The sequence below is a fragment of the Camelus bactrianus genome, chromosome 35 (genome assembly GCF_048773025.1).
Source record: "Camelus bactrianus isolate YW-2024 breed Bactrian camel chromosome 35, ASM4877302v1, whole genome shotgun sequence".
In the NCBI taxonomy this organism is placed as follows: Eukaryota; Metazoa; Chordata; class Mammalia; order Artiodactyla; family Camelidae; genus Camelus; species Camelus bactrianus.
The window spans coordinates 28,542,943-28,557,938 of NC_133573.1; the positions used below are offsets into that span (position 1 = coordinate 28,542,943).

A 14,996-nucleotide genomic window follows, 5' to 3' on the forward strand; every position below is an offset into this window, starting at 1 on the left:
CCCCCGGGGTTCACTTCTTCCAGAGAGAGGAAATCCTCTCTGGACTTCTGCTTCTCCAGGACCATCTCCAGGTCAGCGTCCGGGCCTCCAGGAGCTCCTGGTCAGACTCTGGATCCTTGGAGCTCACCCTGACGTGTCTCCGGGGCCCGTATCACCTTCCTGCACCTGCCGCCCTCCCAGTCACCACGTTCCTGCCAGGCTAGCTCCTTCCGTTCCACGCAGACACTAAACTCATTCCCCTCTTTGGGACTTAAATGATCTGTTCCTTCTGCAAAACTGCTCTCCCCCACATCTTAACCGGCCGGCCCCTCCCTGATGTTCAGGTTTCCTCAGAGCAGCTTTCCTCACGCAGTCTGAGGTCACGCCCCCCTCCCTCACCCATCGCCCTGGTTTTTCTTGTCTGACACCCTCATCTGTGCAGCACCCGTCTCCCTCACCCGTGCATTCAGTCCCCAAGAGCAAGGGCGCCTTCCACAGTGGCATCCCTGGCACCTGGAAAACGACCTGACCTGAAAAAGATGCGGGATGCACAAGTCCCTCCCCGGACTGACCTCTGCAGACCTGCTGGCGACTGAAACCAGCAAGGCCACTCTGAACGGGCAAGCCACATGCTACAGCCTTTCCCGCACTAAGACAGGGCAAACAAGGCTTCACCATGATTCCTACAGCCTAGCGCCAAAAAGCAAGAAATGGAGGGACCAAATCCCAATGTCTTCCCAGGAAACTGAGGAACGTATGAACACAGAAGGCTCCTTCCACTCCAGGCCTGACTTCCCTTGAAGGAACCACAGCCCTAGGGACAGCGCACAACCGTCCACACTGCACCCTCTCAGAGCCTCACCTGTGTCGCACACTCAGACCTCACAACACCTCCCTGCACAGGGACCCGGGTGGAGCAGCACCGCGGGGCAGGGTGGCGCTGGGACCTGCGGCCAGGCCAGGCCCCCCCGCCCCCGCCGCGCCCGCCTGTCCCCGCATTGCTGTACCGGTTGCTGATGTTAATGCCCTTCTCCCGCATGGCGTAGAGCAGCACGGCGATGCAGTACAGGGTCTCAGCAACGTCCGGCATGGTCACGGTGGAGCCGGGCCGCCGGAGGCAGAAGAGCAGCTGCTGGATGTCCTGGACGCTGCTGGACAGGAGGACAATGGCCGCTACCAGGGCCCACACGTTGACGCCCTGCAGGGGAAGGCGGACGGGACGGGGTGGGAGACAAGACCCCAAAAGCAACCGATAAGAACCACATGGGACAGCAGGCAAAGGAAGCTGGGCTCGGGGTGTGGGTGCCTCCCGGGCCATCCCAACCAAGTGCAAACTTCCCGAGTGACATTTGGGAAACAGTGGGAACGTTTCCTTCTACCCGGGACTCTGTCCTTCTCATCACTTCCGAGTTCTTAGTTTACTTTGATTAAAACATTTCTAAAGTACCTGAAAGAGGACCCTGTACAGAGATGATCCTCCCGCCTCCCTGGCCTCCCCTCCAGGTCAGCGTGAGCTCTGGAGTCCGGACACTCGGGTCGAACAAGCTCAGTATTAAGTGGGTGCCCACCTGGGGGGCAGCACAAAGGGAGACGGCAGCCTCGGGGAAATCAAGAGTGAAATCCCCTGCCATTAGGACGCTAATGTACTATTTCCCTCACGTTATCATTATTTAATGCTTATTAAACGTTAAATAAATGTTAAATAAATTACTGAAAGTGTATTATTATGGACACATTATGCTCCATTTATTAATGTCTAATAAAACGTTCACTACCACAGAAATATCGATAACAGACATGCATCTGTCTTTCTTTACTGCAAGTCTCTCTGTTAAAAAATGCATTCCACAACAGGAAAGTTCTTACTGCAACTGTCTGCGAAAGCAATCTCACTCCACCACCAGCAGCCACTCCACTGAAGACAGAGAAATGCATGTGGCTGGACTTCCAACCCTCTGCTGGCTGCAGAATAAGGCTGGGTATGGCCCACAGCTTCCAAGACAAAATGTAAGGAGAATCCCTGCCCCAGACGAGGAGCCGCAGGACTGGAAGCAGGAAGCGCGGGACTATTTCCAGCTTCTCATTAACTCATTGTGTGTCTGGAGCAAAACCCTTCATTTCTCTGGTCCTTTCAAGTAACCCAAGTGGTCTGCAATACCCTGGGCTGCCCGGTAAAGAAATCCTCAACAATCAAAAGTGTTCAGAGGCTAGATGACCCCCCTCTGTGGAGCACAGCTCAACAGAGTAAGAATTCGGACAAAATGCTCTTTAAAGTTCCTTCCGGGGGAGGGTATAGCTCAAGTGATAGGAGTGCATGCTTAGCATGCATGAGGTCCTGGGTTCAATCCCCAGCACTTCCACTAAAAATAAAGAAATAAATAAACCTAATTACCTGCCCCCTTCAAAAAAATTTAAAGAATAAAGTTTCTTCTACTTAAGAATTTAAGAATCTTTAAAAAAAAAAAAAAAAGAATCTACAACGTGGCCTTTTATTTCTCTACGGGACCAATGACAAGATTAAGGCTTCAAAGCAGAGATTAAAGGAGATTTTGAAAATAAATCTAAAATAACCTTCAGCCAAACTTGGTCACCAACACATTTTCTTCCAGTGAGAAAAGGGGTCACCTCCCCAAGCACCCCCGCGGCCCCTCACGTACCGCAGGGGCAGCGTAGAGATCGGGCAGGTGCTGGCGCACGCAGGCCTCTGCCTCGGGGAGGAGGAGGTGATCCCGCAGACTCCACAACGCCCGCCCGGGGTCCACACTCGGGGAGCACTTAGTGGTGGCTGTGTAGCTGGAAGGTATTCACAGCAGCGTCCGTGAGAGAGACGATCGCACGTGCCGACACGTGGGAAAGGACTTTGGAAATGACTTCCTCCCAGGAGTAAAGCGACTCACCGGATGAGGTTCAGCACACAGAGGTCCGACTCCTTCTCTATACCATAGCTGGACAGGATGCCGTCCACCTTGCTGACAGCTTGCTCTTCATTCATCAGGTATCGGTGATACAGCTTTTTCCAAGGAATGAACTGTGCAGTTTAAAAAACTCAAAATGACATGCAGGCAATTGTGATCAGAGCACAGACGAGGCCACAATGACACAGATATCTAACTTTCTACCAACTGAGAAACAATTATAGCTCACAATTCAAACACTGGGCAAATAGGGTAGAAACATCACACAAACTTTAGCTGGAAACTAGAACGGGACCTTGGTTTTGGTTCCAACATTAACTTGTCACCAAGTTAATGGGAAATGCTACTGCTTCAATTTCTCTATCTGAAATAGCATCCTGCCTCTGTCAGGAAACTAATGGCTCAGAGTTTCAATGAGGATTAAATAATGTGAGAGATGTGGCTACAATAATATCAGACAAGATAGACTAAGTCAAAAATTATTAGAAGAGACAAACAAGGAGATTATATAACGATAAAAGGGTCAATTCATCAAGAAGATACAACAATTATAAACGCACATGGACCAAGTATCAGAGCTCCTAAACCTTGAAAGCAAACACTGACAGAATTAAAAGGAGAAATAGATGGCAACAACGTAACAGGAGACTTCAATACTCCACTTTCAAGAACATGTAGAACGAACAGCACTAGACCAGCTGGACCTAACAGACATACACTGAACAATCCACCCAGCAGCAGAATATAGTCTTTTCTCAAGCACACATGGAACATTTCCTGGGATAGATCACATGCTGGGCCACAAAACAAGACTTAACACATTTTTTAAAAGACTGAAATTATAGAAAGTATGTTTTTCAATCACTATAGAATGAAACTAGGAATCAGTAGCAGAAAGAGAACTGGAAAACCCACAAACATGTGGAAATTAAATAACACTCTTAAAACCACCAATAGGTCAAAAATGAAGTGACAAAGAAATTAGAAAATACCTTGAGACAAACGAAAACAAAAACACAGCACATCAAAATACACAGGATGAAGTGCAAGCAGCACTAAGAGTTAAGTGTACAGCCATAAAAACTTACATCAAAAAAGAAGATCACAAATCAACACCCTAACTTTACACCTAAAGAAAACAGAAAAAGAACAAACTAAACACAAAGCTAGCAGAAGGGAGGAAATAATACAGACTACGGAGCAGAGATCAATGAAATGGAGAACATAAAAATACAAAAAAAAAAAAAATCAATGAAACTAAGAGCTGGGTTTTTTTTTTAAATCAACAAAACTGACAACCCTTAAGCATATTAAGGAAAAAAGATTCAAAAAACTGAAATCAGAAATGAAAGGGAGACATTACAACTGCTGTCACAGAAATAAGAAGGGTTATAAGAGTACTATGAACAACTGGAGATGAACGAATTGGACAACCAAGAAGAAATGATAAATTCCTACGAACACACCACCTATGAAGACTGAACCATGAAAAAAAAACAGAAAATCTGAACAGACCAATAATGAGTTAAGGAGACTGAATCATCACCAGCATCCTCCCAAAAACAAAGAGCCCAGGACCGGGTGGCTTCACTGAATACTGTTGAACATTTAAACAGGAATTAATATCAATCCTCCAAAACTCTTCAAAAAAACTGAAGAGGAAGGAGTACTTCCAAACTTATTCTGAGGCCAGCATAACCTTAGGCCAAAGCCAGACAGAGATGGTCTAAGAAACAAAAGGCAAACAAGAGCTGTGATAGGCCACTGAAAATAACCGCATTCTGGCCTCGCTGATGATGACAGAAAGGGCATTATCCTGACACTTCAAGAAGGAAGGTTAAATTGGGACATCTCTCCATGTCTTTTCAAGCAGAATGAAGGGAACCCTCACTGTCTTCATCTAGGGCTATTCAGCTCACATCAGAGAGATCTCAGTGAAGTGGGTAGAAATACTGACCCCAAATTCACATTTAAAAACAGAAAGCTATTTCTCAGAAAGTAGGGGACAAGACCCCATGCAAAGAATGAAGCAAGAGTGATGGGAAATTTCCTCTGAAATCTTCTGTGTTTAGAAGATATGTATATCCACCTTGCACTGTACCGTTAAGTTTTTAAACGTCAATATACTTGAAGACTGAGTTAAACTCCCTACCGCTGGTTTATCCCCTGGCTGGCCTAAGGGACATACAAGCTAAGCAGAATGTTCTCCAAGTCCTCGGGCTTACTGGAGACCTGAACCTGGGAAGTATGATCATGCAACACAGGGTAACGGCAGCACAGAGAAATCCTTCACTGGAGCACGGCCACTGGCTGTATCAACCTGGAAAGGTCCTCGTGGGTGACTCAACGCAACCCTCACTATTATTATTAATCACCTACTGTGTAGAAAATATCGTGAGACACAGTGCAGAATGCAAAAACAAACAGGACAACCTGCCTTCTGTCAATCAATTTCAAGAGAGGAGGAAGGCTCTCTAAAACCCTAACTCAGAACATGATGAGCTCGAACAGGGGTGTGAGTCGCTACAGAACCAGGAGAGAGAGCTTTCAGTGGGAGGGACTGGGAAAGAGTAGTCAGTCTAGGAGTGAAGCCTCAGCACAGATACGAGGGGCCCTTTAGCTGGGAGAGGGGCAGATTAGACCAACATCAGGAAAGCACATGCAGTCTACACGTGGGATGCAGCAAACTGCTCGTTGTGGACAGAATACGGGGACAGGGTGAAGAGAAGTCAGCAATGGACCAGGAATAATAAGGTGAGACAAACATGGGAGGCCTTTGGGGGATGTGGATTGGATTTTGGCAAATGGAAACTAACAGTTCTGAAGAAACACTCTTGTGAGTAAGGTGAATCTATGCACTCTGAGAGGAAACACCAGTGACAACATGGGCGCACTCTCCGTACCAGCGGGTCACTGATGATCTCCCTCCAGAGGTGGCACACCAGGCTCAGGTTCCAGTAGAGGTCCTCCACGGGGAGGAAGGCAAAGATGTGCCTCAGGACCTCGCTGGGCAGGCTACAGATGTGGCTCTGGGGCTCCTGGCCAGGCAAGGTCCCAAGAAGCCCATAGTAACAGTCAGGGATGGGGTCAGGACCGATGTCCTCCACCACCTGGCTGGATTCTCCAGGCGGCGCAGAGAGCCATGGCACAGAGTCCTCTGCTTCCTGCCTGGCTTCCTGGGGCCTTGGGCACGACGGGGACCAACGATGCCGTGGGGTCTTCTTAGAAACCCCGTCCCACTGACTGGTCCCTGTGGCCGGATTCCTCTCGTCCTCGAAGGACCAAGACCGCTTCCTTGCAGGCAGAGCCGCCCCGAACGAGCCCAGCCCTGCTTCTCCATCGCTGTCCCGAGGGAGGCCACAACTGCTCTCCGCGGCAAAGATCATTCCGTCTTCCGAGTCCTTAGAACTGTCCTGGCCCACAGGATTGCTCTTGGCCATGTCATTGGTGCACCACTGCTGGCCGGCGAGGAAGAATTCAGGGCCGTATCTTGGGCATCCTCGACCTGCCCAGAGAACCCAAACAGAACCAATGAGAAATGAATGACAGACGACCCACTGTTGACCCAAATGAGACAAATTAATTTTCAATGATCTATTTTAATAGAAGAGAGGGACGAGGATATACCCACTGGTCAACTGATTATAATAAATAGCTTAATCCAAAAAGTATTTATATTGGGCCCTATCGTACAGTGAGACACACATCTAGCAAGAGAAAAAGACCACCAGCCTGCAGATGGTGTGAGGACCACATCACGCGTTGCGATGTCTACAAACCGAATACCTGAACGGACAGTGAGCACATGATGACTCACATGCACACACCTGCTCACCAAGTTCACCTCTCCTGGCCTGCTCTGACAACAACAAAAAACTAAGTTTATGCAAACAGAAAGAAAAATGCTTTAGATTATCAGGATTCAGTAAAACCCACTCTTCTCACTTGACGAGAGTTAAAACCTTTTGATTTTTATTTCCTCCTGTGAAACTGACACATTATTTTAAAATATAAAAGTCAGAATTCTCTTCATATTATTTCAGTGGTACCTAGTCTATATATTTACTCAATAGGTATTTACTAAGCACCCATGATTCCGAGACAAATGTAAATTGTACAACAGAACAGTGTGTATAGTCCTTCACTTCACAGACTTCTCAGGCACTCAGAGGAGTCCAAATGGTGACTTCACACGTTACCATGGCATTTTTAAACTCCTATAAATTATTTGAAAATGCCAGTGAAGTACTTAAGTATCTTATCAATATACAACAAAATACATGGTACCTTCCTGAAACAGTTGTAGCAAGAACTCAGTTTAAATAAGTGAGGAACAAAACAAAGTTTAGCCTTTAATAGAAAATAAAATTGAGTATTTTTTATATATTAGAAAAAATTTTTCAACTGCTTCTAGGGCAATTTGACAAAAGTCCAAGTTTTGAAGTCAATAGGCCTGGGTTAAATTCTAATATTTTCTAACTGTGGAATTAATCACACTAACATTTACAAAGAGCAACTGCTAGTTCGATGCAAGGATTCCACGCTGAAACACACACATGCCAACAAGCGTTTATCAGTAGAGAACTCACAACACAGAAGAGAAGCTGACCTGTACACACAAAACAGACAAAAAATCAAACAACATAAAATCACTGAGTTTAAAACTGCCTCATACAACTGATCACAGTGGTTCTAAGTGATGCACACACACCACAGTCATACCACAATACTGAAAGACAACTAGGGCAGATCTGAGCTGGACTCTGAGATTACATATATCGCAGGGAAATAAGCCTGGATTATACCAACAGGTGTTCACAACAGCGGGCATTCACTTGGCACAGTTAGGTACTCAGAAAACCAAACCGCCAGAGGTAAAGCTGCATGTAACAATGGCGGGCGCCTGAGCGCTGGGTCCGCTAAAGGAAAGGAGTGGCAGCGACATGGCAGAAAATGGTACCCAGGAACACTGCCTTGATGGCCTATGTCCCAGCTGATTTAGAAGAAACAAAGTCTAAGGCAAGGAGACGGTTTACTGCAGCAGCCCAGGTTCAAGGTGACCAAGGGCACAGTCTACCATAAAAGCACTGATGAGGGGACACTGGGGAGAAAAACAGCGGCCCAGTGGGCCTAGCGACAGACTGGACAGAGGGCTACTGAGAGTGAAGGATCACCACGGGTCTCGACTGGAATCGTGGTGATGCTGGTCCGTGTCTCCTACCACGTTACAACTAAGCTAACGGAACTCATCCTGCCACGCTTCCCTGGGGCTTTTACCGACCGAAAGTTCTGATAGGACAGAACTTTCACAGCAAACTCACAAACTACCGAAACTGGACTCCGAAACCACAGCAGCAACGTCTACAAACACTGCGAGATGTTCAAAGGCCACACACGCTACAGGTTCTGAAATGCAAGGGCTTTTCTGGAAGACATACCCCTAGTCCCTGTTCTTGTTCTGGGTCTAGGATAGAGACCGTGGTTCGGGTCTCTGTGTGTCCATCTTTGAGAGAAGGGCTGCGTCGCAGCCAAGTGACTCCGAGCCAGGTGCTGGCAGTCGACAGCTGTGAGGTGCTTCCGCTGAAACCGTCTCACTGTTTTGTACCAACAGGCAGAAGAAATGGGACATTTGTTAGTTATCACCAATTCTACAAGCTGGCCGGCAAATTAAACGTACTCTGCAGGAACACAGTGACTGTGGGCCACCCCAGCCAGCCCTTCCCCTCCTCCCTGTGCTCCCATCAACTTTCAGTCATTTCATAGTTTCTTAGCATTTCTTCCTTAAAATTTTAGAAAAGATCCTAAAACAAGATCCTAAAATAACCTTGCTTTTCACCTGTCAAACTTTCTAGAGGCCCTGATCCTGAAATGCTCATTCAGAAAAAGGTTGCCACTAGTGGACAAGTTGGCCTCTTTTCCTTGACTTTAGCCAGGCCACTTATATTCCCGCTAACACCCATAAATATTTAAGAGCTGGCTATAGCTTTCCAGAAATAAACTTGTTCATCATCCCTGGAATATACCGGCTTCCCCAAGTCGCAGAAGCAGAACACACTAATGGAACAGTCATGGAGACTCCCTGTACGCCCCGCCCCGTGCACCCCGCCCCCCCCCCCGAGCATCCCAGTACTGGGCACTGAGGTAAGTGGACGGGAACGAGACCCCCCCCCCCCGGGGAGAGGAGAATCGAGTCCACTTCCCAGCATCTTCCGAGGAGGACGTTTCATTTTCTCCCTTAATGACACACAAGAGCAGCAACTGTACCTAGAACTCTGTCTCAGAGAACTGGGATATTTGGGTTTATGTTAGTCACTTTCTGCCAGGTAATTCTTTTTCGTATTTAACTGAGACTCTCCACCGTTCTGTATCTTATTGCATGTAAGACCTAACTATCTCCTTACGGCATTAAATAGACAGTTACACTACAATAAAACAGAACAGTTACACTTTAAAAAAAAAAAAGAGAGGACAAGAACAGATATAAGAGAATTAAAGTGATGCTTTACAGGAGATGGTCGAGAGAAACCAGTTTCTGCCCGTACTGTATTTTCACAGGTCCTAAAAACACTCAAGTAAACTGTAGTATCAAATGCCAGAATCGCACTCAACATTTCCTTAAGACTGAAAATGTCTAAAACCAAGACACCGATGGGTATGCCCTGCACAGTCTACATGCTCAATCATGAACCCCCCTCGGCCCTTCGCGTCTTCAGAAATGATCCCTCCAAATTTCCGTTTATTCTTTCAAGGTTTAACAGAAGTTTAAAAAAGCCTCATGGATATTTTCAGACTTTTAAAAAATTCCTCCTACACACAGAATCAGTTCTACAAGACCCTCTGAAAGGATGCCAGAGACCTTTCCACTACCTGAATTCAGAGTTAAGATGCCGTGGAGCAGTGTTAAAAACATGCCTAGGCGGACAAAAGCAGGGATGCACAGGGCCACGGACTGGACGGGGAGAAAAGCTGGGTGTGAGCCCTCAGCCGGCCACTCAGACACCAGGGGACGCCAGGTCGCTTAGCTTCCCTGAGATCCAGGGGCATTAAACTGATTAAATGAGAAAACACACACCAAATAGTTGTCAAACTCTAAGACCTGACACAAGTACACCCATCTGCTTATTCTACTGAAGGAAGCTTAGAAGGGACTGATTTGCATAACACATTGAAATAACTTCCAAGTTAGAAAGATGTCCCCAGTGGTAAGGCATGCAGCACCCCAGCACCCCGACTTCAGCCTTTTCTGTATCACCAAGTAATGTGTCTCAATTACTTACTGTGAACAGAAAATATCCCCTCCGTTGTCATGGTTCTACAAATTTCATTATTTTGTTGTCAAACATTCCTCTACGCTAAACACCAAGTCTCAGTCCTGCTTACAGAGATTAAAAAAAAAAAAAAAAAAAGAATGTGCAATTTTTCTATATTAACAAAATTAAAATCTTGAAAATTTTCTATATTGAAAAAAATAAGCTTAAAGCCTGATTATTCTTTTTAAAAATAAGACACTAAAGTTTGCCTCTTCCGCTCAAAACCTTTCAGATTACAAAGCCAACAGCCTAACTGCCACCTTCTCTGAATGGGGACCCCTGGTCGCTCCGGCAAGAGACAAGGCAGCACTGTCAACGGGCTTGCAGAACAGGACTGCGACTCCCAGAGCCACGGGTTCAGCCAAACACGGATGGAGAACGCCACCTGGGCCCCGCCAGTCCTGGTCCGTGGGGTGGACTCTAACAATGGACCTGAGCCCCGATGAAATCTGTTAGTACTGGGGGTCCTGGAACAAGTTCCCTGCAGACACCTCGGAACAATTACACTGACAAACCCTGGCCCCTGTTTCAGGTGCTCCAAACTCACTTGGCTCAAGTACGGGAGCAGCTCAAGAATCCCAGCCGGTGACCCTGCCAAGCCAGCCCATGCACACCAGACGTGCAGCTGGGGAGCGCTTCCTCTCCAGGTGTCCCAGAGCTGGCACGTACAGTGTCTACAGCAAGAGCTGGAGACAGCTGAGAAAAGTTACCTGTAGAGAGTATCTTATTTAACAAAAGTGACAGTCTAGGGCTAAACTGGCCTGGAGAGGAGAAGTTTTCAGTTAACATCACCAAAAAATAAGACTAACAATATCAAAGCACTCAAATTCCTGTGCCCCTGGTGCCGGCGCAGACCTGCGGGGAGAGCTCTGGCCCATCCCGGGCGCTCCTGCCCGTGGCCACCGCTGCCGCCGAGGCCAGCAGCAGGGGGCTGGGGCATCTAGACTGGGTCGCGCGGCCTCGGGCACGAACGCAGCCGCCTACGTTGTCCGTCCGGAGTGGTCACCGGAGCCCTGACCGCCCACCTGGGAGGCAGAGCTAGCTGTCACTGTGCCGACTTCTGTGCCTTCAGCGAGAGGTCGGAAGCCCAGACCGCATTTCCTTCTGCCTCTCGGGTCTCTGAGATGAAGCATGTGATTCAAGGAACGGGGAGCCGGGAGGCCTCGCATCCGTCTCTGGAGTTAACAAGTCATTCAAGTCAAAGGCTGTGTGAGGTGTTCGGATTCGGAGCTGGAAGGCCTCCTCCCTCGGAGGGTGCACTGATCACTGACAACCTGGGGCTCCCTTCTCAGCACAGCGGGGACCTTGATAAGCTCCCAGGTGGAGTTCACACCCAGACAAGCGGTTCAAACCAGACAAGACAGGGGAAAGTGCCTAGCAACAACCCGAGCGAGGCGGACGGAGCCCATCAGCTGACACGTTAGAATTACACGTGGACCACGCCGAGCTGAGGGTCTCCCTGAAGGTGCCTGCATTTTAACAGCATCGATGCTTCTGCGAAGTTATTGTAAAATACTACAGTAAAACTCTAAGCACGATTCTCTTCTTAATGTACTTCCAAACCAGCAGCTCAAATATAACTTTATCAAAATGAAGATGCTCAGATGGTACCTCTTCCTTCTGAGTCACCCAGACCTCACAGTGCTGCTCCCTCCTCCAAGCGGCAGCTGAGCAGGTGCCCTTCACACCTCTCTCGAAGGGCACTTATGACTAGAAACTGCTCACGATTCTTTAAGGAGCAAAGTCAAAGTGCTCCATGACGAATGTGCACAGTTCAGGAGATGGAGGCGGATGACAACCACTACACTTGTGGGCTCTCAAACTATGGGAGGCCCCAGAGATGCGGCTGAACCATCTCCCCGCCACAGCGGGCACCCCTGCACCCCTGCCGGAGAGCCCACCACTGTGACTAACAGAAACGGGTCACACCCCCCCGATGTCAGGACAGAAAGCACTGGGAAAGTATAAAGGCCATCTGCCAAACAGGGTTTTGCCCATTCCCACGCTGCTTTTCCGGATGGATTCCCCCTTCCTGGGCCCCCCTCCTAGAGCCCCTCAGTCAGCTCAGCAGACCACGGGTGCCCCAGGTTCCCACCCTGCGCCCAACTTCCGGCCCTCTGCCATCACCAACCTCTTCGCCCTGAGGACGACCTGTCCCCTCCCGGCCCCACTCCCCACCCCCCCAGCCAGGCCCACGGGCGGAGATTAGACTCCTCTCAGCCTCCTGGGATAATTATTACTGAACCTCTAGGAGACTGCCAGCCCCTCAAAGGCAGGGAGCACCACTTCATTCCTCAAAGCACTCAGCACAGCACTCTGCAAATAATGCATACTCCAACACTCAGCGAATGAGAAGGATGTGCTATGACTCTTCAATTCTGCTCCCAACAGCCCAGCTTCACTCTGTAGACTTAATTACTGCAAGACAATTTATAAAACAAGTCACACAAAGTGGAAGAGTGCTCCGGGCTGTGAGGCAAAGACAGCTATTCCTCCTCTTCCTGGCACACAGCGAGCCCAGTGTCCCTGTCCTGCTGGGGGCTGGATGCCACCACCAGACTGGGTCCAAGAGGGACACATGCCTTTTCCAGGCCTGGCCCTGCTCCTTCCTCCACCCTCCGCTCCACGTCCAGTTAATGGGAAGGTGACCCCCAGGGAAACCTAGAAGCCACACGTTCAAACAGGAAGACCCTCCAGCAGTCTGGGACCTTGGATTATCACTTTAAAGAGGGTCACTTCCCCGCCAACACACACACACACGCACACACTCCAACAACCTGAGACAGTTAAGGCGTTGAGAAGCGAGCTTGGACCATGAGGGCATTACACGTGTGGATCTGCTTGTTCCTGCGGCGACACCTGCCCTCACCATTCCAGGATCATTTGAAATTGATACCAAGTCACTTTCTTTCTTCCCCTACCTTCATTAGTCAGAATTTATATCAAAATGTCCTCCAAACTTTACAGGTTACAAACCTAAGTGGACAAGATGAAGATAATACATGCCTGCGACTCCTGGAGGGAAAGATTATGAAACAGTGACTTAAAAAAAAATCAAGGCAAGTGCGGCACAAGGTGCCCGGGGGAGAACCAGCCCCTAACAAAAGCGGCAGCAGGCCCTTGCTAACCCAGGGAACATCCTGAGCCACCCAGCCTCATCGGGTTCGTCCCCCACAAACCTCCCGCTCTTGGCAGAGGGGCTCGGCAAAGTCCAAGCAGACGCTGGCAGAGGTGCACGGGGGGGCGGCCCGCTATCACGAGGGGTCAGGTACTCACAGCTCTAACTGCAACCCGGGAGACCCAAGAGTGCGATGCCAGCACAGTTAACGGTGCTCGTCCCCAAATCCAGCGCCGCAGAGAGCACTCACTCCACCCAGGCAGGGCTGCGCAGTGATAAAACCGCCCTGTGTCTCTCAGATACCTGCAACAATTACCGTACGACGCATCTCTACCAGCCATGGACAAACTACTGTCACCATACAGCATATTTTATTGACACAGCCTTAACAACTGCTGAAGAGTGTATTGCTGTCTTCCGCCCCTGGAGGAAAGCTCTCGAGTCTGTTGGGCAGAGGAGCAAGGAACTGGCTCAGCCCCAACGCCCAACACGCACTGCTCCGTAAACAGGAACGAAATGAATGAGTGAATGAAACGAAGAAACGCACAAATGCAGCACTCTCCTCTGCAGAAGCCCGCTTTCCTCCCTGGCTCTGAAACCCCACCCTGTCTCACAGCTCCGACGAGCCCCACAGCTTCTGAAGTGCTTGCACATGATCCCCCTTGATCCTTGCACAATCCTCCGATGGCGCCATGACTGACTCGGGGCTCGGTGAAGATGTGCTTGATGTCACAGCATAGCTTGTAGGCGATGGAACTTGGGTCTCCTGACTCCTCGAGTCCAGAGTTCCTTCTGCTGTAACAGGCTCCCTTCCATATCCAGGAAGGTTCAAAGCACCTTCTAAAACCCCAGGTTTAATTTCTCTGTCCCTTTTTAAAAACCATTGTGGAACATCATTACCAAAGACTTAACAGCAAGTTTTCAGAAAACAAAAGGAAGGTATCACTAAATACTGCAGACTCAAAATGGAAAAACGTCAACATCTTTTGTCCCCGTGAGCTCTGAAAGCAGCAAACAGAAAGGACTCACTCTTGATGCAGAGCCATGTCCCTCCCAGCCCCACACGCCGCTCCCCTATAAACCCACAGGCTCAGCCTCACGTGGGTCCTCTCACACCCGCAAACACCTGCTCCTCCCTCGGAACTGCCCTCACTTATTACAGCAAACGAGGATGGAGAGAGCTGTCCTACGTCTGTTTCTTGCAAGGGAAAGAAGGAATGGTGAAAGAAAGGAAAAACAAGAAAATGATCACTATTTACAGGCTAGGATTTATTTTTATAGATTTGAAAGGTTTTTTCCTACTGTCAATTCACCCCACAGCCAATTTTACATTCCTATGATGCCCTAGGTTCATGACAAACACCATGAGGGCTTCCTCTCTTGGCCTCTCCGGTGCCAAGTGCTATTTGAGTCACTGAGGATACAAAAATGAATGCTGTCACCTGTCCATAAGGCAGCTCTCCAAACGAACTACTATACATAATGCAATATAAGTGTCATACAAATGCACATATGAAACTCGTGGGACCAAAGAAAAGTGAACGGTTTGGAAAGACAAAAAAGGATTTATGAGGAGTTCAGCCTTGCCAGATGAGTAAGATCTGGGAAGGAAAAGAAATATGTGCAAAAACACAGAGAAAAAGCACAGCACTGGTGTGGCGGGAAGCCGGGTTT

The 14,996-nt window shown here is 48.5% G+C and overlaps 1 protein-coding gene across 10 annotated transcripts in view; it reads right to left on the reverse strand.

Annotated features, from left to right (window-relative positions):
• FBH1 (F-box DNA helicase 1) overlaps nt 1-14,996 on the reverse strand; it is an 86,695-nt gene that overhangs the window by 69,088 nt on the left and 2,611 nt on the right. For 9 of the 10 annotated variants that reach the window (XR_012504187.1, XR_012504191.1, XR_012504188.1 and 6 more), the window contains 5 exons: nt 8,333-8,488; nt 5,798-6,399; nt 2,877-3,007; nt 2,637-2,772; nt 987-1,177 (listed from right to left, as the gene is read on the reverse strand). Coding sequence is in view for 4 of the 10 variants with exons in the window: in XM_074358145.1 (XP_074214246.1) it covers nt 987-1,177; nt 2,637-2,772; nt 2,877-3,007; nt 5,798-6,399; nt 8,333-8,488 (1,216 nt within the window). In the remaining 6 variants the exon portion in view is untranslated. The remainder of the gene's footprint in view (nt 1-986; nt 1,178-2,636; nt 2,773-2,876; nt 3,008-5,797; nt 6,400-8,332; nt 8,489-14,996) is intronic. The other variant, XM_074358148.1, reaches the window with a different exon arrangement.